This window comes from Elgaria multicarinata, chromosome 9, assembly GCF_023053635.1.
Source record: "Elgaria multicarinata webbii isolate HBS135686 ecotype San Diego chromosome 9, rElgMul1.1.pri, whole genome shotgun sequence".
NCBI lineage: Eukaryota > Metazoa > Chordata > Lepidosauria > Squamata > Anguidae > Elgaria > Elgaria multicarinata.
The window spans coordinates 3,556,528-3,581,792 of NC_086179.1; the positions used below are offsets into that span (position 1 = coordinate 3,556,528).

The window sequence follows — 25,265 nt, forward strand, 5'->3', positions numbered from 1 at the left end:
TCCTCCAGGGGGCCCAGCCCCACCCTCTGGGATCTCCTACAACCTTCCCCCACACACCCCTTTTCCAGCTTTTGCAAAGCTTCCCCCGGCCACCACATTCTAAAAGGTTGTAACGCCTCTCCTAGGCTTAGGGTGACCCTATGGAAAGGAGGACCGGGCTCCTGTATCTTTAACAGTTGCATAGAAAAGGGAATTTCAGCAGATGTCCTTTGTATGCATGTCGCACCTGGTGAAATTCCCTCTTCATCAAAACAGTTAAAACTGCAGGAGCTATACTAGAGTGACCAGATACAAAAGAGGGCAGGGCACCTGCAGTTTTAACTGATGTGATGAAGAGGGAATGTCACCAGGTTCTCCATATATACAAATGACACCTGCTGAAATGTCCTTTTCAATACAACTGTTAAAGATGCAGGAGTCCTGTCCTCCTTTTCATAGGGTCACCCTACCTAGGCTTAGCTCCCGGCAGTCAGAATTTATATATTTATTTATTTATTCCATTTATATCCCGCCCCACAGCCGAAGCTCTCTGGGCGGTTGACAACAGTTAAAAATAGTAAACATTAAACGTGCTTGGGATGCAGAAGGTCCCAGGTTTGATACCTAGCTTCTCCAGGTAGAGTGAGGAAAGAAACTTGCCTGAAACCCTGAGCTGCTGCCAGTCAGTGTCAGCAATACTGAGCAAGATGGACCAAGGGTCTGACTCCATATAAGGCAGCTTCCTATGTCTCATGAGGACTAAGATCTTGTTTCTTGTCTTTTTAAAATAAATTTATATGCAAGCTGAAGTAGTCAGGGTGCCAGTCCTGTTGCGGACAGCAGCTCTAGTGCTTGTGCAACAGCCTGACAGGTGTTTGGAATATGCACCACGCTGGAACATCGTGGAAAGGAGGGACTCTGTTCTTCTTGGCCACGGGGCTTGCAGGCGTTCCATGCTCCTGGCACCATCTGCTTGTGTTTTTTCCTCACTGGCGTTTTAACTTTCCTTCCCACTTCTTCGTTTGGCACGGTTCCCCGTAAGAGATGCGTCTGTGGGCGGTGGGACGGCTCAGGCACCCTGGCAGACGAGCGGCTGGAACTTGAGAAAGCAAATGTTGACTCACAGGTGGTCTTCCGCTCCACCAGAGCCAACGATCTCTCACCGGCATCTCTATGACTGCAAACCCAGTACTTAGCCTAGCCCTGGAAGATGTGATGCAAGAGTAAAGACGGGAGTGCCTCTGAACACGTGCAGAGTGCATTTCTGTCTCCCCTGAGTAACCACAGCCCATTTTCTGTGACCGCAAACCCAGTACTAAGCCTAGCGCTGGAAGATGTGATGCAAGAGTAAAGACGGGAGTGCCTCTGAACACGTGCAGAGTGCATTTCTGTCTCCCCTGAGTAACCACAGCCCACTTTCTGTGACTGCAAACCCAGTACTTAGCCTAGCCCTGGAAGATGTGATGCAAGAGTAAAGACGGGAGTGCCTCTGAACACGTGCAGAGTGCATTTCTGTCTCCCCTGAGTAACCACAGCCCACTTTCTGTGACTGCAAACCCAGTACTTAGCCTAGCCCTGGAAGATGTGATGCAAGAATAAAGATGGGAGTGCCTCTGAACACGTGAAGAGTGCATTTCTGTCTCCCCTGAGTAACCACAGCCCACTTTCTGTGACTGCAAACCCAGTACTAAGCCTAGCCCTGGAAGATGTGATGCAAGAATAAAGATGGGAGTGCCTCTGAACATGTGAAGAGTGCATTTCTGTCTCCCCTGAGTAACCACAGCCCACTTTCTGTGACTGCAAACCCAGTACTAAGCCTAGCCCTGGAAGATGTGATGCAAGAATAAAGATGGGAGTGCCTCTGAACATGTGAAGAGTGCATTTCTGTCTCCCCTGAGTAACCACAGCCCACTTTCTGTGACTGCAAACCCAGTACTAAGCCTAGCGCTGGAAGATGTGATGCAAGAGTAAAGATAGGAGTGCCTCTGAACACGTGCAGAGTGCATTTCTGTCTCCCCTGAGTAACCACAGCCCACTTTCTGTGACTGCAAACCCAGTACTAAGCCTAGCGCTGGAAGATGTGATGCAAGAGTAAAGAAGGGAGTGCCTCTGAACAGGTGCAGAGTGCATTTCTGTCTTCCCTAAGTAACCACAGCCCACTTTCTGTGACTGCAAACCCAGTACTAAGCCTAGCCCTGGAAGATGTGATGCAAGAATAAAGATGGGAGTTCCTCTGAACACGTGAAGAGTGCATTTCTGTCTCCCCTAAGTAACCACAGCCCACTTTCTGTGACTGCAAACCCAGTACTAAGCCTAGCGCTGGAAGATGTGATGCAAGAGTAAAGATGGGAGTGCCTCTGAACAGGTGCAGAGTGCATTTCTGTCTCCCCTAAGTAACCACAGCCCACTTTCTGTGACCGCAAACCCAGTACTAAGCCTAGCGCTGGAAGATGTGATGCAAGAGTAAAGATGGGAGTGCCTCTGAACAGGTGCAGAGTGCATTTCTGTCTCCCCTGAGTAACCACAGCAAGGACGTCTCCATTACATTTTTGCAATTGAAACCATCTGTAAACCCAGATAAACAATTCTAAAACCACCATGGGGTTCCTGGAGGCATCCAGTTGGCCGCTGTAGGAAAAGGATGTTGGACTAAATATTCCCTTGGTCTGATCCAGCAAGGCTCTTGTGTACTTCTCTTCACACACACACACACATCCCCCTTCTCATTGGAGATTTAATTGAACATCCAGCATGAGCAAGAGTTCTGTGTAACTCTCAAGGCTTGCATACTTCATTGTAATCACTGCTTGGTGTCCTTTTATTGATCTTTCACGTTTTCTGCCATTGTGCATGGAATGAGAGTTAGGGTGACCATATGAAAAGGAGGACAGGGCTCCTGTATCTTTAACAGTTGTATTGAAAAGGGAATTTCAGCAGGTGTCGTTTGTATATATGGGGAACCTGGGGAAATTCCCTCTTCATCACCACAGTTAAAGCTGCAGGTGTCCTGCCCTCTTTTGAATCTGGTCACTCTAGGCTAGCTCCTGCAGTTTTAACTGTTGTGATGAAGAGGGAATTTCACCAGGTGAGAAATGACACCTGCTGAAATTCCCTTTTCTATGCAACTGTTAAAGATACAGGAGCCCTGTCCTCCTTTTCATATGGTCACCCTAATGAGAGTGGATGTTGAAGATCTGAGTTCAAGCCTCCTCTGTGCCACAGACTCCTTGTATTGTCTTTAGCTATTCACTGTTTGTTCTCCGTCTGTAAAACGGGAGTTAGAAGAGCATACCAAACAGTTTTGTACTGAGAACATAATCAAGTTTTGTAAAGCACTTAGCAATTTTAAACTGCCATATACTTTAGAAACAGTAGTGGGAGAATTTGAAAGGGAAGACAAATATTTAGTATGCATTATCACTGTATTATTGATTATATTACTATATTGATTATGTGTCATTACTGGTGTAGTGTAACAGGACTTATTTACAAGCTGGTGTGAGCAACATTGCAGCCTAAGTCTAGCGTCTTTGATTCAAATCCTGCCTCTACACACATGTATTAGAGCAGCTTTCCCCAACCTCACATAATTGAACATGTTGGCTAGGGATTATGGGAGTTGTAGTCCAGCAGATGTGGAGGGCCCCAAGTTGGGGACGGCTACATTCAAATGATCTTCTCATCCTCAACCCTTCACCAAAACGAGGATCATAATACTAACTACTAGTCTACCTTACAGGGCTGTTGTAAATATTATTAAGACAATATATGTGAAGCACTTTGAATTTTCTTTAAATGCTAAATTACCAGCTGCCTTGAATGCCATTTTCTTGGTAGAAATGTGAGGCACAAATCAAATAAACTAATAAATGAAATTATTTAAGGAGGAGTGCTATCTCCTGGGGAAATGACAAGGGGGTCTTGTGGGCAGATTTATTGTGGCAGAAATGCTTTCATGGACTTGATGGAAGCTCCCTGAAGGCTGCTGCTGATTGTGACAATAATTGTTAAGTCTTTAAGACAGCCCTTCCCCAACATGCGGCCCTCCAGATGTATTGGGACTGCAGCACCCATAATCCCCACATCTCAAGACTGCTTTAAAGTGACACAAGTCTTCTTAATTGTTTATTCTTTCCTCTGCCCCCCCTCCCTAGAATTGATCACCTTGGGTAGCCTAACCCAATTTGGGGGGGGGGTCCAGATGTGTTGGGAGTACAATTATGCTGGCTGGGGATTATGGGAGTTGTAGTCCAACACATCTGGAGGGTCTCAAATTTGGGCTAAGCTGACCTGGGGCTGGACCAGACAAGGTTTTTTATTTATTTATTTATTACATTTTTATACTGCCCAATAGCCGAAGCTCTCTGGGCGGTTCACAAAAATTAAAACCATAATAAAACAACCAACATGTTAAAAGCACAATTACAAAATACAGTATAAAAAGCACAACCAGGATAAAACCATGCAGCAAAATTGATATAAGATTAAAATACAGAGTTAGAACAGTAAAATTTAAATTTAAGTTAAAATTAAGTGTTAAAATACTGAGAGAATAAAAAGGTCTTCAGCTGGCGACAAAAGGAGTACAGTGTAGGTGCCAGGCAGACCTCTCTGGGGAGCTCATTCCACAGTCGGGGTGCCACAGCGGAGAAAGCCCTCCTCCTAGTAGCCACCTGCCTCACTTCCTTTGGCAGGGGCTCACGGAGAAGGGCCCCTGTAGATGATCTTAAGGTCTCAGCAGGTACATATGGGAGGAGGCATTCCTTCAGATAGCCTGGCCCCAAACAGTTTAGGGCTTTGACTGTCAATACCAGCACTGTGCTATATGGCCTTGCCCCACTTGCCCAACTTTGCCACGTCTCATCCCGTGATTCCACCCCCCACCCTCGCTTTGCCTGCATTTTTTCAAAACCCGAGGAAAATGCGTTTATGTTTCCTGCCCAGAAAGCCGCTCTTTTGGGGACCCTGCAGCATCTCTGCGGTGGTGGGCTGGTGACGTCCCCTACGACATTTCGGCATAGCACAATTTCATTCCCCTTTGGGCCATTTCGTTTCCGGTTGGCATAGTGGAAGCACGGCTCTTTACCCCTTATATTTTTATATAAAGCCCTACATGGTTTGGGTCCGGGTTACATGCAGGATCACCTTCTCCCGTACAATCCGCCCCGCACACTCAGGTCCTCTGGGGAGAACTCCAGTCAACCAAAACTAGGCTGACAGACGTTACCCGGAGGACCTTTTCTTCTGCTGCCCCCAGACTGTGGAACGGCCTGCCAGAGGAGATTCGTCAACTTAACTCTCTCTCCCAGTTTAAGACAGCTATAAAGACTAGCCTTGTCCTGCAGGCCTACCCAGATGAATTGTAAACCAAGAATTTTTACGATGTCTTGACTGTTGTTTTGATATTGTATTGGTTTTATATGCTCTTTTAATTAATTTTATGTATTTGATTTATATTGTATTGTTGTACTAATGTTGTTCCCTGTCTCGATACAAAGGAAGAGGCAGGTAAGAAATAATTTATTATTATTATTATTATTATTATTATTATTTTATTATTATTATTATTATTATTATTATTATTATTATATTTCGAGGAAGCAGCCTTCATGCACTTCTGGGGTCCTTTGGAAAATGCACACCTGCAAACTTCCATGACAGTCCTGCACCATTCCTCTTCCTCTTTTTCTTAAAAAGGTGCGTGTGCGCACAGGTGAATTGACACACCTGCGCGCATGCGCACAGTGGGAGACTAGGGTGAACCTATGAAAAGGAGGACAGGGCTCCTGTATCTTTAACAGTTGTATTGAAAAGGGGATTTCAGCAGGCGTCGTTTGTATATATGGAGAACCTGGTGAAATTCCCTCTTCCTCACACCAGTTCAAGCTGCAGGAGCTGTACTAGAGTGACCAGATTTAAAAGAGGGCAGGGCACCTGCAGCTTGAACTGGTGTGAGGAAGAGGGGATTTCACCAGGTTCCCCATATATACAAATGACACCTGCTGAAATTCCCTTTGCAATACAACTGTTAAAGATACAGGAACCTGGTCCTCCTTTCCATAGGGTCACCCTATGGGAGACTGAAGTGGGCGAGGGGCTGGTGGGGGAGGGGGAGGGATGAAAGGTAGGTATGGGGGCAGAACATGGTGGTACATACAGTGCAGGGTAGGCAGGAGGAAAACGCTGCCAGTGTCCCAGATACCTTGAAAATCCCGCATTTAAAGGGGGTAACCTGAGACTGCAAGAAAATGACCCTGGGATCAGTGGAGTCTGGTGGCTCCAATTTCAGTGGGGCTGTGGGTCCATTCTGGGTTTCGGTCAGAACCAGCCAGAACTCTAAAGAGCTGATTTCTGGCTGATTTCTTACCGAAACCCAGAGCGGATCCACATCCCCACCGAAATCGGAGCCACCCGCCTGCACTGCCTGTGCTGCGCTCATTGAAATGGGAAGACATGCGGTTGGGCCGGGGAATAAAAGGAAGAGAACTACAACTCCCAAGTCCCTCTAGGCTCGCGCTCGCGGCGCCTGCTGGGAAAGGCAGTTCTCCAAGCGGGCGCCGGTTCCTCGGGCGGCGGACTCTATGTCCCGCGATGCACCGCGTGAGGGGCAGGGGCAGGGGGCGGGGCGAGCGGTTGCGCATGCGGGGCTTGGGGTGGGGGGCGGAGCCGGGGGCTGAGGCGAGCCGAGCCGGCGTCGTTTGTGTGCTGAGGCGGCTGAAGCAGCGGGGATGATGTCGGTGCGGGTGGCGGCCCCGCCGGCCGTGGAGCTGAAGGAGCTGGGCGGGCCTCTCGACAAGGCCGGAGGCGGCGGCGGCGGCGGAGGAGGAGGCGGCGGCGCGGCTACGGCTACTCCCGGCGCCGGGCCCTGCGCATCTCTGCCGCCCGCCGCCGCCGCCGCCTCTCCATCGCCCGTCCCGGCTTCGGCGCCGGCGCCGGCGCCTCCTCCTCAAGCCGAGCCTGGCGCACCGGCGGCCCCCAAAGCGCCTCAGGCTTCGGTCCTGAAGCGCAGCGAGCCGCCTCCCGCCTCGTCCTCTCAGGCCCAGCAGCCGCCTCGCCTGGCCGGCGACGGGGGAGACAGCGGGGGCGCGGCAGGGCAGCTCGGCGAGGCCCTGGTCAGCCCCGACGGCACCGTCACGGAGGCCCCCCGCACCGTCAAGAAGGTAGCGCCGCTGCGGGAGGGAGGGAGGGAGGGAGGACCCCACGGACCCCCCCGCCGACGAACACGCCCCCCCGACCCCCACAAGAAAGTTGCTTCCCTCCTGAATAACCCCCCCCCACTGCCCAGTGATTCTCTGCCCCCCCCACACCCACTTTGGGCATCGCACCCCCGTCCCCATCCTTTCGCTCAAGGGGAATTCTTTACTCCCAGGTAAAGAGGGATACGATCCTGTGCACGTGGAGCCTTCAAGGAAGACCAACCCTCTTTCCCCCCCCTGCATACACACGTGGGGGGAAGGGAGGGAGGGAGACTCCCACGAACACTCCCCCCCCACCCCCACAAGAAAGTTGCTTCCCTCCTGAATACCCCCCCCACTGCCCAGTGATTCTCTGCCCCCACACACCCACTTTGGGCATCGCACCCCCGTCCCCATCCTTTAGCTCAAGGGGAATTCTTTACTCCCAGGTAAAGAGGGATACGATCCTGTGCACGTGGAGCCTTCGAGGAAGACCAACCATCTTCCCCCCCCCATACACACGTGGGGGGAAGGGAGGGAGGGAGACCCCGAGGAACACCCCCCCTGACCCCCACAAGAAAGTTGCTTCCCTCTTGAATAACACCTCCCACTGCCCAGTGATTCTCTCCCCCCCCCACACACACACTTTGGGCATCACACCCCCCTCCCCATCCTTTCGCTCAATGGTAATTCTTTACTCCCAGGTAAAGAGGGATATGATCCTGTGCACGTGGAGCCTTCAAGGAAGACCAACCCTCTCCCCCCCCCCCCCCATACACACCTGCGGGGCTCCTTTCTTTTAAGTGCTTCCTGTTCTTGGTATTGTTATGACACACACACACACACCAAAAAGAAATCCTTAGGAAAAGGGATGTATAAAGAATATCCCCCCCTCTTGCTAATAATTGGAGCAATAGAGAGTGGAGGCCTCTCCTCCCCCCCCCCCCCCACTTGTTACTGCCGTGAAGTCAGCCTTCCCTCTACTTGGTGCCCTCCAGATGTGTTGGACAAATAAAAGGAAGTCCTTCTTCACACAGCGCATTGTTAAATTATGGAACTCACTACCACAAGATGTAGTGATGGCCACCAATTTTGGATGGCTTGAAAAGAGGGTTGGATAAATTCCTGGAGATGAAGGCAATCAAGGACTACTAACCCTGATGGTTGTGTGCTGTCTCCAGTATTCGAGGCAGCTAGCCTGTGTGCACCAGTTGCTGGGGAACATGGGTGAGAGGTGCTGTTGCACCATGCCCTGCCTTGTTCGTCCCTGGCCGATGGCTGGTTGGCCACTGGGTGAACAGAATGCTGGACTAGATGGACCCTTGGTCTGATCCAGCCTGGCACTTGTTATGTTCTTATGACTACAACTGCTTGGGGATGCTGGGAGTTGTAGTCCAACACATCTGGAGGGTGCTAAGCAGTAACAAGGGGGGAGAGGCCTCCTCTCTCTGTTGCTCCAGTTATTAGCCAAAGGAGGGATATTCTTTATACATCCCTTTTCCTAAGGAGTTCTGTTGTGGGGCGTGGGTGTGGGGAGAGGTTCATAACAATACCAAGAATGAGAAGCACTTGAAAGAAGAAAGGAACCCAGCGTGTGCATGGGGGGGGGGGGGAGAAGAGGGTTGGACTTTTTTGAAGGCTCTACATGAGTGGATGTTGAAGATAAGTAGATAGGCTGGTCCATGGCTGAAGGATTTGTTCCAGGTTCTCCCAGCTGCATCAGAGTCTGGGTTTTGTGCCAACTTGATCTCTGGGTTAAGAGAGGAGTGCGTCATACGTGGCCACGTTGGGGCAGGCTGCCCTTAAACATGATTACTTTGAGTCATTGGTGTGTAATCATTGCACCATCCCCTCTTTTGTGGGACCTGAATTTACTGTTCGTTTCTGTTGGGGTGCCGTTATATGATAGAAAAGTGGTTTGTATATTATTACTGGGACCTTTTTCATAGGAGATCTCCTGCTTTTCTTGTTTCACAAATCCGTCTAGAAGCGTTTCCATTCTTCTAGGTGGGCTATTTTTGATCCTGGTTCTGTCCTCAAATTTTCCATAGGGAAGAGTTATTTCTACACACACACACACACACACACCTTCCCTGTGTTTTCATGGGATTGGGATTCCTTGGCTTTGAACCTCTTAAAGGTACAATCCTGCTGTTCTCAGATTCCTGTGAGATGTTCTTCGAGCATTTGAAAGTCATTTCTCCCAATATCAGTCTCCTGTTGAAACTGCTTGGCTGTTCATGCGCAGACTCTCTTCCTTACCTGTTTGCAATCTTCTGTTAATAGAAAGGCACACCTGCAGTTTGTATTTGAGTTTGACCAGCCTTATCACTTTTCTCACTTTTCTCTCCCCCCCCCCCCCAAGTGAGATTTCAAGGGACATGGTGGGTCTATGTTTGCTGGGATTGTTAACCCTTCCTCCCCCACTTTCCTAGGATATGTTTTCATCTACTACTTTACAATTTTGATTTTTCTCCGAAGTCGACAAAAAATATTGGCAGCAGTGTGGGTTATTAGAGAATCATTCAAGGAGCAGCAATGACATAAAATTTGACTAGGACCAGCTGAAAGTTGCAAAGTAATAACTAGCTTTTAGTTTCATAAAACACTTCCTCAGTTTGAGTGTTAAAACAGCCAAAAAAAAAAAAGGTAGGGGGCAGAAGAGGAAAAGAAAAATATTGTTGGTAAAGAGCAAGCCAGTTCCATGGGTTGAGGGGCTTTTCCCTGCCCCCCCCCCCGCTGAATTTGCTACTGAAATTCGCTGGCACAGCACCAGCAAAAAAGGGGTATTTATAGCAAAATAGGTCCTTTTTGCTGCTGTTGTGTGAATTTGGCAGTGTGCTAGGCCCCTGCAAAAAAGGCCAGGGGATTGTATGAGGGCAGTGTGTTCCTTACCCAGTGTAGAGGCTTTTGGGTTCCATTTTAATGGTTCAACTTGAGGAAGAGTTATGTAAAACTCAACTGCTAGCTCACTACTACGTAACTTGCAGTTAGTTCTAATGAAAATGTAATGCAACTGCTGCTGTTGGAATTTTGATTATGCGTACTTCAGATAAAGAAGAGCAATGAGTACAGAGCCTAGGGGTAGGGGGGTTAGGAATCATTTCCAAGTCCTTGCGTTACTGCAGCAGCAGATGAAACATCCAAGGCGGGTATTATCCTGATCCCTCTCATCTATTTCTATTTCATAATAGGCCTACCCAGATGAATTTTAAACCTAAGAATTTTAAGATGTCCTGATTGTTGTTTTAATATTGTATTGGTTTTATATGCTCTTTTAATTAATTTTATGTATTTGATTTATATATTATTGTACTAATGTTGTTCCCCCCCCCTTGATCCAAAGGGAGAGGTGGGTAAGAAATGATGATGATGATGTGGTGGAAATGTTGGTTTCCCATCCTGACTTCCACTCTGGGAGATCAATTAAATAATTGTAGAAATCCATGTTTTATATATCCATTTTATCATACCAATAAATTTGTAATGGAATCAGATTGATTTGTGCAGTGGCTGTAGGTGAGGTGTACTGATTTTTATTATTATTATTATTATTATTATTATTATTATTATTATTATTGCATTTATATCCCGACTTTTAAGGAGTACACACAACATTTTCTCCTGCTGCAGCATTCCTTCTCTTTGAGTTTCATTGTGGGGCTTGCTATAGTACCGTATTTCTTCGATTGTAAGACGCCATCGATTGTAAGATGCACACTAATTTCAATACCACCAACAGAAAAAAAGCTTTGATTCTAAGAATAATAATTGCACCCGCGATTCTAAGACGCACCCCATTTTTAGAGATGTTTATATGGGGGAAAAAGTGTGTCTTAGAATTGAAGAAATACAGTAATTGGAAAGGGATACACCTGTATCTTATCGTACAGGGTTCACAAATGTAGACAAGGCAGCTTAAGAGAGACGTTAGCATAAGAGAGATATTAGCATAAATACCTGTAATTGCTAATTCCCCCCCCCCCCCAAAAAAAAATGTTTCCAGTTTCAACTTGAACCAGTCAAGGGCACGGATAGCCTAACACACCTTTTGCAGTTAGAGCTATTATTGCTGGTAAAATGACTGTAAAGACCAAAAGGTTATTTATCTAGAAAACTTAGTGTGTTTTGTTCTAAGCCATTTCTTTGTGATGTTCCCAGAGATTGAAAAGAACCAGCTAACCTTGGAAAGGCAAGATGAAGGTGTGCTGTTTCTCCAGAAAGTTTATTTATTTATTTATTACATTTCTATACCGCCCAATAGCCGGAGCTCTCTGGGCAGTTCACAAAAATTAAAACCATTCAAAGTATAAAACAACAGTATACAACAGTATAAAACCATAACATAAAATACAATATAATAAGTTCTGTGGCCTTGGAAGAATTGCTTCCCTGAAATTCCCAGCGGCATCTGGCTGGCCTCTGTGAGAGACAGGATGGCTTTTGGGAGCTGGTCTTACTACATCAGACTGATGTTAGCTCTAGTCCAGCATTGTCACTGAATGCTCCTGGTAACTGTCTTGGTGTTTGTTGTTTTTGGCTAAAAAAAAATCTTCATTTTTATGAAGAAATGCCAATGACATTATATGAACTAAAAGAGCTTTTAAAATAATGGAGTAGAGTAATCTTTAGCATTTATATTATGGTACTTTTTACTTATGTTTAACTGGCCTCCAGTTTTAAATTTTTTATGCTGCTCTCAGCTAACGGTGCATGTTTGGTTTTAATTGTTTTTATAACTTTTATTATATTGTAAGTCACTTTGCAAGGGTTACAAAATAACGTTCTAAAAGGTGGCCTATAAATAAGTGTGTAAATGCAATTTCTTAAGCCTTTAAGGATTAGTAAGTTTTTGGTTAGCAAAATGAATATAACCCTTTAACACACTGATAAAACTGGACACCTTAGGTAGTATCTGCCCTTATTTGAAATACCTTATTTTCTGTTAGTGGTGGTACAAGCGCTGATCATGGGTGGGAGGGTGCTATTGCACCATGTCCTGCTTGTTCATCCCTGGCCGATGGCTGGTTGGCCACTATGTGAACAGAGTGCTGGACTAGATGGACCCTTGGTCTGATCCAGCATCAGGGCTCTTCTTATGTTCTTATATAGCAAAGAATGCACCACCCATGGATAAAAGGGAGGTGGCAACATGCTCCACATTTTGCAAAAGTACGTTGTTGTTTTAGAGAGAAGAGGCAAGACACTCCCAAAACAGTCCAACAAGGGCTGGACATACCCAGTGGCCATGGAATGCTGACTGTTAAAGAAAAGGAAAAGAAAAGAGAAAAATAACTGGGGCGGGGGAATGGAATGGATTATCCAAGAGGAAGGCATGGCTAGCTAGCTGGAACCTTGAACAGGAGCACTCCTATTGCAACATTTTGTTGTAGATCCCACATATCCTATTAATCTAAATATATTTCTTTACTTATTTGCAAATAACGAGCAGATCTTGTGTCTGGGTCCATAACTGTTGACTTGAGCTATTCAGTGCCTTGGTATCTGATCATACAATCATAGAATAGCAAAGTTGGAAGGGGCCTACAAGGCCATCGAGTCCAACCCCCTGCTCAATGCAGGAATCCACCCTAAAGCATCCCTGACAGATGGTTGTCCAGCTGCCTCTTGAAGGCCTCTAGTGTGGGAGAGGCCACAACCTCCCCAGGAAACTGATTCCATTGTCGTACTGCTCTAACAGTCAGGAAGTTTTTCCTGATGTCCAGCTGGAATCTGGCTTCCTATAACTTGAGCCCGTTATTCCGTGTCCTGCACTCTGGGAGGATCGAGAAGAGATCCTGGCCCTCCTCTGTGTGACAACCTTTTAAGTACTTGAAGAGTGCTATCACTCTTCAACCGCCCAGAGAGCTTCGGCTGTGGGGCGGTATATAAATGTAATAAATAAATAAATAAATATCATGTCTCCCCTCAATCTTTTCTTCTCCAGGCTAAACATGCCCAGTTCTTTCAGTCTCTCTTCATCTGCCTCAGTTGTGGATAAGCACTTGCACATAAGCTGTCAATTTACAAGAGGCAATGATGAGTGTCTATGAAGGAAGAAAGCTTAAGCTGCATTAGTTACCTGTATTGAGGCCTTTGAATCAGTCCTCCTTTTGTTACAGGGCTGCTACCAAACTTAAATTGGGATAAAGGTTTCTTGGGCCTTGGAATGCGGTAATTATAGTGTCTGAATGTGGATAACCCCTCCTCCTTGAAAGCATTACCTGGGGCTTAGTTTTCAGCACTTTAAAGAGCGTTTTAATTGAAATGATGATTTCATTATCAGCAAATGCTTCTTTCCAAGCTTGGCTGATCATTCAGGAGCCCCTGTTACCTGTAGTTCAAAGTCAAAACCACACCAATAAACCCAGAGATAACATTTGCAAGATGGGTTGCAAATGGAGTTATTCAGGATTAGTGGCTGGTATCTCAAGATGTGTTCTCATCTGCTGATTAGAACAGGGATCAATATATTCCCCGTTCTGTTTCCTGCTGTCAGGACACTTTGTGGCTTTGAACTTATTGCAATAACTGGTCCTCTCTCTGTCTTGTCTGTAAAATTGGAATACAAGTTACTTTTTACAAAATGTAAAAAGTTATGTGCCTTCAAGTAGGCTTCGACTTATGGCGGCCCTATGAATCAGCAACCTCCAGTTGCATCTGTTGTAAACCACCCTATTCAGATCTTGTAACTTCATGTCTGTATCGTCCTTTATGGAGTCAATCCATTTCTTGTTTGGTCTTTCTCTTTTCCTTCTGCCTTCTGCTTTCCCCAGCATTATTGGTTTCCCCCCCCTAATGAGTCATTTCTTCTCATTATATGTCCAAACTAGGATAGTCTCAGTTTCAGCATTTATGCTTCTAGTGTGAGTTCTGGCTTAATTTGTTCTAGAACCCACTTATTTGTCTTTTTCGCTGTACATGGTATTGAAAAACTCCTTCAGCGCCACATTTCAAATGATTTGATCTTCCTCCTGTTTGCTTTATTCATTGTCCAACTTTCACATCCATACATTGAGATTGGAAATACCATGGTCTGAGTAATCCTGACTTTGGTTTCTGAAGCTATGTCTTTATTTTTAAGGATTTTTCCCCAGATCTCTCATAGCCGCCCTTCCCAAACCTAACCTTCTTCTGATTTCTTGGATATTGTCTCCATTTTGTTTAATAACTGTGCCAAGATATTGCTACTTACTACTTATTCTTAAATTGTTCCTTGAGAGAAGGGCAGATACCCCGCAATAAAGCTAAGGCTGCAATCCGGTGTACACTTACCTGGGAGTAAGTCCCATTGAACTGTGTGCGACTTACTTCCCAGAAGACATGCATAGGATTGCACTGTAAATAACTGGGAATGGAGGGGTGGAGTTTGGCAAGGGTCTGGTTTGGCCCCTCAGACTCTGGCTTGAGGATGATCCATGAGCTTGGTGCGCGACGGGTCAGGTCAACTTGTGAATTTTTTTGGGTGTGTGTGCACACAAATCATGGCTGTAAATAGCACAATGTGCACAAAATTGCAGCTGTAAATGGTCTAATTTGGGCCTGCGGTTCTGTGCAACCCCCTCCGGTAAAGTTCCTGGGTTTCGGGAACTATTGCATAGCTCAGCTCACAAGTGCAAGCACAGCTGGGTCCGTCACGGGGTCCCATCATGCCCGCAAAGGGGCAGATTTCCTCACAACAAACAACCCTATAAATAACTGAAGGTTTCCTGTGTCCAAAGCACCATCCGCAGAGAATGCTAAGTCTCTACCTATCGACTCTTCATGTTGTACTGCTCTGGCCTTGTTTCCTTCTGTTAAGCCTTTGCTGGGAGTGGGTAACTGTTCTATTTGTGATTGGGTACTTAAGTCACACCTGACAGAGCAGAATTATCTGCCCTCAATATGCCTGTTGGGTCTCTGCATGAGTTGCTGCCCTGGGATTGCTTCTCTTTTATCAGGAGTCAAGTACATGCATACACATTGGCTGGGCTCCTCTGAGTGTGTGAACGCTCAGCCAAAGTGGTTTATTAGACTGTAAGCATGTCTCTAGTTCTTATTCGGGATATGTGTGTACTGAAGCTATCATGAGTATGTGAAATAGTGGTCTCAGACTAATGAGGCTTATTAAATATTAAGCACACTTTGACCTTTGCATGAAATGACTGTGTCTTGGCAGCATTTTTACATTCATAAAATAAATGCTCTCTGTAACCAAATGCAAACCCCTGATTCTCCCTTAATGACTAGCGCAGGTATAGCCTGAGAAGTCAAGCTATATCTTTCCTTCTTTCTTAATATGGTCAAAACAACTCTTGAAACTGGAATCAATCTAGCAACATAATGGACAATCACTTTTCTAGAGCTGTGTTACTGTTGTTGGTGAAAGTGAGTTTTGCTATTAAGCTAGTCAAACACAGACCTAAAGAGGGAGGTCACATATCTCTATATCACGTAACACAGAGCATCCCATTAATTGAAATGAGAGCCCTGCTAACACTTTAAGCTATGAGCTGGGAAATAGTTGCAGGGATGGTAAAATTATCCTCGGTTGCTTTTCTAAATGGGTTTTGACACTGAGTCTGGGTTGCAGAGGGGCTGGAAATGACTGATTTGACATAGTCCTTCTTGATTGCTCTGTATTGTGGTGTGTATTGCAGGGAAAGATTCCCAGAAATCCAGTGCCTTCCGTTTAGAACAGTGGTTACCAAACTTTTTCAGGACACCCCGCCCCCTTGGTTCCACAAACTCATGCCCAGTGCCCCCCACCCTACACTATAAAAATAATTATTCGGAATAGCGGTTTTCAACAACCCACTAAGGAAGATAATAACAATAAAATCCAAAACAGTAACAATTAATTGAATATTTATTCAAAATCCAATTACATTTTTTTAGTTTATTCAATTAAACTTGATCCAGTGATATCATCTTTTCAAAGTTTGATAGCCATTTAGCAAAAATATTAGATATCACATTTAGTAACTACGGTAGGATAGAATACCTCACTATTCTTTAAATTCTTAATGTGATGGATGGGCTTTATGAAGTGATACCAGTTTCCCAATGTCTGGTTTAAAGTCACTTAACATGAGTCTTAAATCACCACGTTAAGTAATCTGGAGTCGATTTCTTTGCTTGGAGAGAAGTAGGCAGACCACACTAAAACCACATTCCACCAAATATGATGTTGGAAATGCAATCAGGAGCTTCTGAACCACTCTCCATAGTGCAGGATAGCAGGGCACACAAAGCAAGGGATGTCTCTTCATTAACATTTTGGTGCTTTTGAAACATTTCAATTCACCGTTACAAGGGCTCTCCTTAAACGGTATTAATACATGTGTGGATTCTTCCCCTCTATGGCTTGGGACCAAACTACCTTCTCCCATAAAAATGTCCCTGGGTTTTAAGACTTTCTGGAGAAGCGCTTCTCAGAAAAGACCACCTCGAGCGCCCCCCTGCTGCCCCCTTGCACCCCCCTGCTGCCCCCTTGCCTCTTAACGCCCCCCTATGCAATCCCACTGTCCCCAAGGGGGCAATACCACCCACTTTGGGAACCACTAGTTTAGAACTTATTTTGATCATACAATCTATGTTTACTCATTTTCATTCTAACCAATCGCAATAAATTTTATAATATGTTAATAAATGTTTCCCCTTAGACTAATTCCCCATGTTCTGTCTCATGAGTATGGTTTGTTAAGTAGATATCATCATAGGGAAATTTACTCATTAGTTCCAGCACGCATGGACCATCTCCTTTTGTATTTACCCTGTTTATTTTTAGGAAGGAATGTCTGATGCATCTACAGCTGGGTGCAAAGACTCCATAGAAACAGTAGCTTTGCTTCTGTCTTTCAATAATAGGAATACATAGGTGTTCAAGATAAGTATGTTGTTGGGAAATTAATCCTTAATCTATATAGCACTGGAAATGTCATAAACTCCAATGGCTTAAACATGCCATGCATTCATAACCAGTTTAAATATATGTAACTTCAGCTGAATGGGCTAGAAAAAATGTGGTATCCCAGGTTCCTACTGCCTGGATCTATTCCACTGCCTATTCTTGGCCTCGTCTGCAGCCACTTGTTGCCTCCTTCCTAGCACTATTGTTCCAGTATGATGAGACAGTAAGATGGGAGGAGGAAAATAATGGACAAAGGGCAATGCGAACTCCCATTTATAGTAATCCTAAGGCTCTGTAGACATTTGGTGCATCCTTGGTTAATGAATGTCAGAAAATGTAAGGAATTGAAATTTGTGTTGAACACTCAGATCCTTTTAATAAAGGACTATTTCAGTACTCCTAGCCTACTGCTCTGAAATAGATTGGCAAGGGCAGAATTTTTAAATTCCTTGAGGAAATCAGATGCGTAAATACTTCTGGGATTGATGTCTTCTTATATTTTTGTTTTATGGAGGTGGGGATGTGCTTGCTGCAGTTAAATTGGTCGCCTCCCTTCCTAAGACCTTCAGTTTCCCTTCCTGAATAAGGCTCTAGAACTTTTAAGAGCATGAGTTCAGCTTCATTCAGTCAGACCAATTATCCTTGTAACCTAGTATCCTGTCTCCAGTGGTGGTCTGCTATATAAACAGCAGGAGCAATGTTAAGCTGCCCAGGGTAATAAAATAGATTATTGTTGTTTTTCAATAGTCTGTGTTTGGGACTTTTGCAGCAAAAGCGATATACGTTATGAGTCTATCTTTACTTACAGCTCATGTTTGTATCTTACTTGGCTTATCAACAGATTAGATGTAGGCATGTAGATGTCTATAGAGTTGCTGGAAAGACAGTAGGCTATTGTCAATACATCTCCACCCCCACATACTCTGACAGTTGGCTTCAGAGAAAAATGTCGGCACAAAAGAAATCTGGTCAGAACCGATGTAGGAGAAAGCTGAGCAGAGTCCATAGTGCTGTGTGTAACTTGAGAAGGCTACTTTTGAATCTCTTCCTGAAATTTATGGTAGAACGTTGAAATTATGAGTGAAGAGATTATAGACATTCTTTGTCTGAGAGAAAATGAGCCAGTACAAACTCCTGGCATTTGCTTTGTCCCTGTGTATTTTAAGATTTGATGAGTGAAGGAAGATTCAAGTACGTAAAGCAAGCTGGAGGCTTAAATTTTGTGAAATGATAGTAGCTGGGGAACAGTAAAAGTTGAAATATACGGGTAATGGGTCAGCTGCAATGAAGGAGGCGGAAGAAATTTCAGTATGGACTAAGGTAGAAAGACTTCAGGAAGAGGAAGAAAATGCACATTTGAAGTGAAGGGGGACAGGAGAGGGGAAATCATAAATCTGGATGTTCCTCTTACTCAAGAGGCTTGCTTTTGTCCTGGAGGCATTTAAATGAAACTAAAGGATGTCAGGAGTTGTGTCAGAAGATATGCCAGGAATAAGTCATTGAAGACTGCACTAGAATACGATAAGTGGTGGAGGTAGGTGTGGGGAGATGGAAAACTGCAGATAGGTATGCTGAGAACAGAAGGTGGCATTGGGCTGCCCTCACCTGGCAGTCATTAGAGAACTGTATCTGAGAGTGTTTAATGGGACGACAACGTTTTGATGGGCGGAGAGAGACTGCAAACACTAAGGAGTCTGAAGAAATCTCCCCACCACCACCCCCCTTCAGAATGTTCAGTGAAACTTGACATGAGCAGTTCCTTTTCAAAATATCGAGGTTAAAAGTTCCTGGTTTGAATAAGGCTTTCAGGTCCTCTAACAGGCTTGGAAATGACTCCGCTAAGAATGTACAGATGTTCTTTTTGGTTCCAAATAGCTAATGTCCAATGTTTTCCCTGCCTGGTTCCTTGGGGCTAATTCTTACTTGCCACAGATGTCTGGGCAATTGGGAAGCCGAAACACAAATCTGTGCATATTATTATTATTATTATTATTATTATTATTATTATTATTATTATTACTACTACTACTACTACTACTACTACATTTCTATAGCTGTAGCTCTCTGGGTGGTTTACATAAGATATATAACCCCTTGTTCACCTCTTGGACCCAGGGCAAGGGGCATGCATAGCAATAAAACAATATATACCAACTTAAAGCCACCTTCAAAAGCTCCATTCACATGATCATCCAAAAATTTCATCCACTTCCAAAGGCCTGGATAAAGAGGTGTGCCTTGACTTGCACATGAGACGCATGCAATGAAGGCACCAGATGCACCTCAGAGGGGAGTTGTAGTCCAAAACATTTGGAAGGCCCCGTGTTGCCCAATCCCGCCATAGAGCATTCTTTTCTTTCTCCCATCACCACAGGGGGTTGTACATGCTCTTCTTCCTCTTTCATTTTCTGTATCCCATAGTAAAATGTTCTTTTCTTGTGCCCCTCTTTCTCTCTGCCCTAGGATTTTTACCCCCTTTTCCTACAGTAATTCCTGCGTTGAGCAGGGGGTTGGACTCGATGGCCTTGTAGGCCCCTTCCAACTCTGCTATTCTATGATTCTATGATTTTTTTTTTGTTCTACATCCCATTCCTGCCTTCTCATTGTTCCAAGGTAATAGCACATGCTTTCTCCACAATCTGTACGCTGGGAGGAACAGGATGTAGAACAAAAAAAAAAAAAAAAAATCACTGTAGGAAAAGGACCTGACATCACCCTTTATGGAGTTCAGATTAGGCATTTTACTATTCATTGAATGTAATGCTATTATAAATAGCCATGTCCCTAAATTTAGGAACCACATTCTGCCTCTTTCCATTAAGAGTATATCAGGAACGTATTGATTAGGAAACACAAAGGCAACTCCAACACTGTATAAATGATGCCATAAGTTGATATATCAGTGGTGTTGCTCCCCTTTTCTTGTGTGTCCATAGTTAAAGGCTTTAGCTAGACCTAAGGATTATCCCAGGCAAATGGAGGGGTCATCCCTGCCTGCTCCCGGGGATGATCCCGGGAAGTTTTAGACGGGGATGATCCCTGGACAATCCCGGGATATAGGCCTGGTCTACCCATGGCCAAAGGCTCATTTCTGTTGAGCTATGATATTCTGCTGCATAGCCCAGGCTAGGAGTCTTAGAAACCTGTTAGCTGGATAGCAGAACAATGAAGTTACCAAATCCTTCAGTTTAGTGCTTAACAATACTAGAGATGCATTTATAAATTTGAAATTGTGCTCTTGACCTTTCAGTACAAAGTTCAACCTAAATAATCCAACAGCCACTTGTCTGGTGTTTGTCTTGAGTATGCTCATCTTTCCTACAGTTTCAGGGCCTGCAAAAGTAATGAACTAAGTCTACACAATCTTTTCAATTAAACATGTATGGTGTGTCTGGTTTCTGAACTCCGTTTTCAATGAGAGTGTAATTGGTCCTGGGAGTAATGAGGCAGAAAACAGCTGTGTGCATGTTAAGTTTTTAAGGTATGATTAACAGTGTGATGCTATGCATGTTTACTTAGAAGTAAGTATCGAGGTGCTCAGTGGGGCTTGCATGTTTGACATTGCAAGAAGTCATCTGAGAACACTGGGCTCTTAGCTAGCAGAACAGATGCTCCCAAACCCCATTTTATTCTGCAAGGTAGCTGTTTTCATCTTCCATGGGTTGTATGGAAGGACCTGAGAAGTTCACTGGGCTTTGGTGATGTCTGTCCTAATTGCATTGGACATTTGTTCATACTCCCTGTTGTGATTTTAAAGTAAACTAGTCACACTCCTGGTACGTTGATGGGATTTAAATAATCCAGACCAATCAAGGGGGAAAGGCAAGCAATTGATTCAGTTGTTAAGTGTTAGAGTGCCTGTCTGAAACTTCCTTTTCTGGAGATTTTCACATTATGTCTGTCTTCCGAGCTCTTGGTTTCCTCCTAGGAGTTAGTTGCTTGATTTTTAGACGCTGACTCAGGTCTGCCTATGAGCTGGAGAACCTTCATGCCTGGATTTGCATACGCATCTTGAGGCAAGTTTGGTCCCATAGTCACATTCACAGTAAGACACACAGTGTTTGTTTGATGGTGGATGTGCTCCTTTTTAATTAATACAAGCTTGAGGGGATTTGAAATCTGGGAGAAAAAAATATGTTGGCAAAGAAAGCACTTAGATGGTGCTTATTTAAGTGATCCATATGCAACACGTGGCAATCCTTAGAGCAGCCACCCACTAAGTTAGGCCATTATACCCCTATATTGCAAATTGGAACTAAAAGACAGTGTTTGACCTCTGGTCATTTAGCTGGTACCTCACTGGGCTGATTGGAGCTGGCGACAGCCTCTTACTATACTGTAGTAGCTACTTGACTTTTGCCTTTCTCAGCCCCCCCCCCCCCATTTTGTGTACCAAAGATGGGCTAATTGAATTAACATGAGACACTTGTGAAGTTGTTATGCATGTGCAAGTTCGTTGGGTATTTTATTTATATGGCTGGTATTTTATTTTTTTATTTATTACACTTGCATGCTGCGTTTTCCTCAAAGGAGCCTGAGATAGCACCCATGATCTTTTCCCTCTCCATTTAATCCTCACACCAACCCTTTGAGGTAAGTTAGGCTGAGCGTCAGTGACAGACCTGGTCAGCCAGTGAGCTTCATAGCCAAGCAAGGACTTCAACCTGGGTCTCCCCTGTCTCTGTCTAACACTCTCTAACCACTACTCTCCATTTTAAAAACCTTCACTCATAACCATATGCCCATAGCTTTTCCTGCTGTGATGGCAATTTTCTAGCTGTAGTTAACATCACCCACATTAGCTGCCTGCTTGATGGACTCTTTCCTGGGAACAGGTTGTCTAAGGGTCTTGTAAATATACCCCCGGCGGTTTTCTTGGTCTAGCGTTGATCAGTTCTGCCCTAAGCAGCCATGTGTGTGAATAGCATTGGGTAATGTGGTAGTTTTCCTCCATGGATTGCTTTACATCGATGTGATATGATTCATTGGTTTAAATCAAGTTTGCCACTGATAGGTCTTCACATATTTCTCAAACAATGATGGAAATCTGATCACTAAAACGAGTTAATTTACAACTCAGTACAGCATTTTACAACAGATTGGATTTCTTATGCCCAAAACACATGACAGCTTTTTCTGTGGCAAAGGTATGGGGGCAATATAGGAACTTGAAGCTCTGCCTGTACTATAATATAATGTCTTGTCGTTTTCTTTCCAGTTCACTCCACTGTTCTTTTCCATGCTGCCTCTTTTCCTTTATTGTTCCTCTGCTCTCTGCCTTGCTTGGCCCAGCTCCACCACCACATAAGCACAGAACAACAATCCTGTGCAGCTTCTGTTTTGTTTGTGATTAGATTCAATTGTAACTATGCTACTTTTAAAACATAATGGAGAAAAATTCAGCATTTTTATTGATTTTGTTTTTAAAAAAACTCAAATAGAAACTGTTTTTTGTTGTTATTTTTAAATTGTTGATTTTTACCGCTCTGTAGTCTTCCGATACATGCTCAAATATTTATTTATTTATTATAGTACTTTTACCCCACTCTTTAGCCAAACAGGCTCTCAAGGTGGCTTACAAAAATATTTCTTAAAACAGTCCCTGCCCACAGGCTTGCAATCTAAAAAAATGACACAAAAGGAAAGGGGATTGGGAGGGAAGAGGGGGGGAGAAGAGCAAATTCAGGCACTTGATTCTTAGTTGCAGAGTTCAGCAGCTGCTTCCTTTCCCTCTGATGGCCTTAGCAGCAATGGTTGGTAGCAGGAGGGAGGGGGCTCTCAGCAGGAGCTGGACCCAGGCACGATGGAGAGGTGCCTGGCTGCTGCTTCCTTTCCCTCCGATGGCCTTAGCAGCAACAGTTGGTAGCAGGAGGGAGGGGGCTCTCAGCAGGAGCTGGACTCAGGCACGATGGAGAGGTGTCTGGCTGCTGCTTCCTTTCCCTCCGATGGCATTAGCAGCAACGGTTGGTAGGAGGGAGGGGGCTCTCAGCAGGAGTTGGACCCAGGCACGATGGAGAGGTGCCTGGCTGCTGCTTCCTTTCCCTCCGATGGCCTTAGCAGCAACAGTTGGTAGCAGGAGGGAGGGGGCTCTCAGCAGTGGCTGGACTCAGGCACGATGGAGAGGTGCCTGGCTGCTGCTTCCTTTCCCTCCGATGGCATTAGCAGCAATGGTTGGTAGCAGGAGGGAGGGGGCTCTCAGCAGGAGTTGGACCCAGGCACGATGGAGAGGTGCCTGGCTGCTGCTTCCTTTCCCTCCGATGGCCTTAGCGTATGCCTCTGTCATCAGAAGAAAAACTCATATGATCACGGTTGCCCTTAGAATCACCATGAGGTGCAATCAAATATGTTTAAACAATGACCAGGATCTCATATGCTTCGTTAGTAGCATTTGTCTCTGATGCAAAGGAAAATTATAAACATCTCTAAAAGCACCTTCTTTCAAAAAGAGAGCAGATCAGCAATAACTCAGAAGAAGCTATTGCTTGATCTGGTCTGAATAGTTAGCATGGGAGAGTACTTGAGGAAGTAGACATCTTAGGACTGACTAATGCAAGTGTTTGACTTGATTAAAATGTAATAGTAGCATGTTTTATTTTAAACTGACCATTTGTATACTATACCTTATGGGGTTAAGTATTCAGATGTACATAACTCTTGTTCTAGCAGAACAGGAATGATGCTGGTGGGTAATCCGTGTGGTGTGCAGATCATTTGGACTTTCCCTAGCAGGTGCTAATCTCTTATTTCAGTGTTTACTGCAATATAAATTAGGCTTACAACCTGTGTTTCCTGAAGGCCACTTGTCAGGGCTCCCCCCACTACCTAAACAATTTCTTTGCCTCTGAACTTTGTTTTGAACAGGAGCCGTTCACAAGAAATTTGAAACCTTTTGTTTCATTGTCTGGAGTTTGGGATGCATGCTTTAAAATCCTTTCCACCTTTGCTGAGAGGCCTTTGTCCACTTTTATTTTGTCGCTCCAGTTCCAGCCTGTTTTACAAGAGCGGTTCATGACTGCAGGCAATAGAGCTCATATAAGTAAGAGGAAGGAGGAATTGGGTCACTTGTGCTTATGGGGGAGCCTAAAGGCAGTAGTAAAGAGCTAGGCCAGGCCAAATCTGGTTTCCTGTGCTAAATGGCTGTGGGGACAGGGGTGCTTTGGAGGTAGTTGGCCTGGAGCGAGCACATGTCCTTTGTTAACCAGTTAAGGCTCATTAGGTTTTAGGAGGAGAAGGTCATTGAATTAAGTGAGAAGTCATCCCCACATGAAATGTAAATGGTCTCTGTAAATCCGGACAATAAGGATTTTGTTACTTGGCTTTCACCTGGGTGCTGGTGGTATTGAGTGAGTGGTCTTAAGGCAGGCAACCAGTGACTTGAGTATGATCCAGAGTAGGGGAAAGGTACATGGCTAAAACACCCTAAAATAACTACTACTGATTTTTGTAAACAACAGACATAACTAGCACGGCTTATCTTGGCACCCTTTGCTCTTCACATGCTATACGTTTGGATGGCTACAGCCCCTTATGATTTACTGATTAGTTAACCCCATATCGTAGGAAGTCTCTGGTTTTAATAGAGAATAAGACAATTTATACGGTCCAACTTCAGTGCTCTAGGTTGAGAAGCAGTATAGTATCTAAACAAAATGGAGCTGTGCATTTATGCATAGCCTGTCCAGATAGTAGAATGCCCTTGTCAGAGAGGCTCACCAGACACTTTTGGTGGTGGTGTTTTTTTAGGTGTTTCAGTTTCCAGAGGGTAGCTGTGTTAGTCTATTGCAGAAAAAACAAAGAAGAGTTTTATTGCACCTTAAATACTAACACATGTATTCTGGTATAAGCTTTTGTGGAGTATAGCTCTCTTCATCAGATGGATGGAGTCATCACATGTCATGGTGGCATTTCGTGGCAAATCGTGGGTGATTTGCGGGAATGCGAGCCACTTCCGTTTTCTGTAAACAACCCGGATGGATGTTAGGGACTAAGCAACTCAATGGTTGGCCCAACAACAAACCATGGGTTAACCGCTGGGTTGTTTAGCCCTTAAACAACCCATTGGTCCAGGTTTGCTTACCAAGGTCAGAAGCTTTGATCAGGTTGAAAGGGGCCATTGCTCAATGTGATAGAGCACATGCTTTGCATGTAGAAAGTCCCAGGTTGGATTCCAAGCTTCTCCAGGTAGGACGAGGAAAGAATCCTGCCTGAAACCGTTGAGA

General features: G+C 44.7%; 1 protein-coding gene across 1 annotated transcript in view; it reads left to right on the plus strand.

Annotated features, from left to right (window-relative positions):
• The first annotated feature begins 6,690 nt into the window (after positions 1 to 6,690).
• AHCYL2 (adenosylhomocysteinase like 2) overlaps positions 6,691 to 25,265 on the plus strand; it is a 134,472-nt gene continuing 115,897 nt past the window's right edge. The window contains exon 1 of the mRNA XM_063134616.1: positions 6,691 to 7,139. Within this exon, the coding sequence (XP_062990686.1) occupies positions 6,708 to 7,139 (432 nt within the window). The 5' untranslated portion in view covers positions 6,691 to 6,707. The remainder of the gene's footprint in view (positions 7,140 to 25,265) is intronic.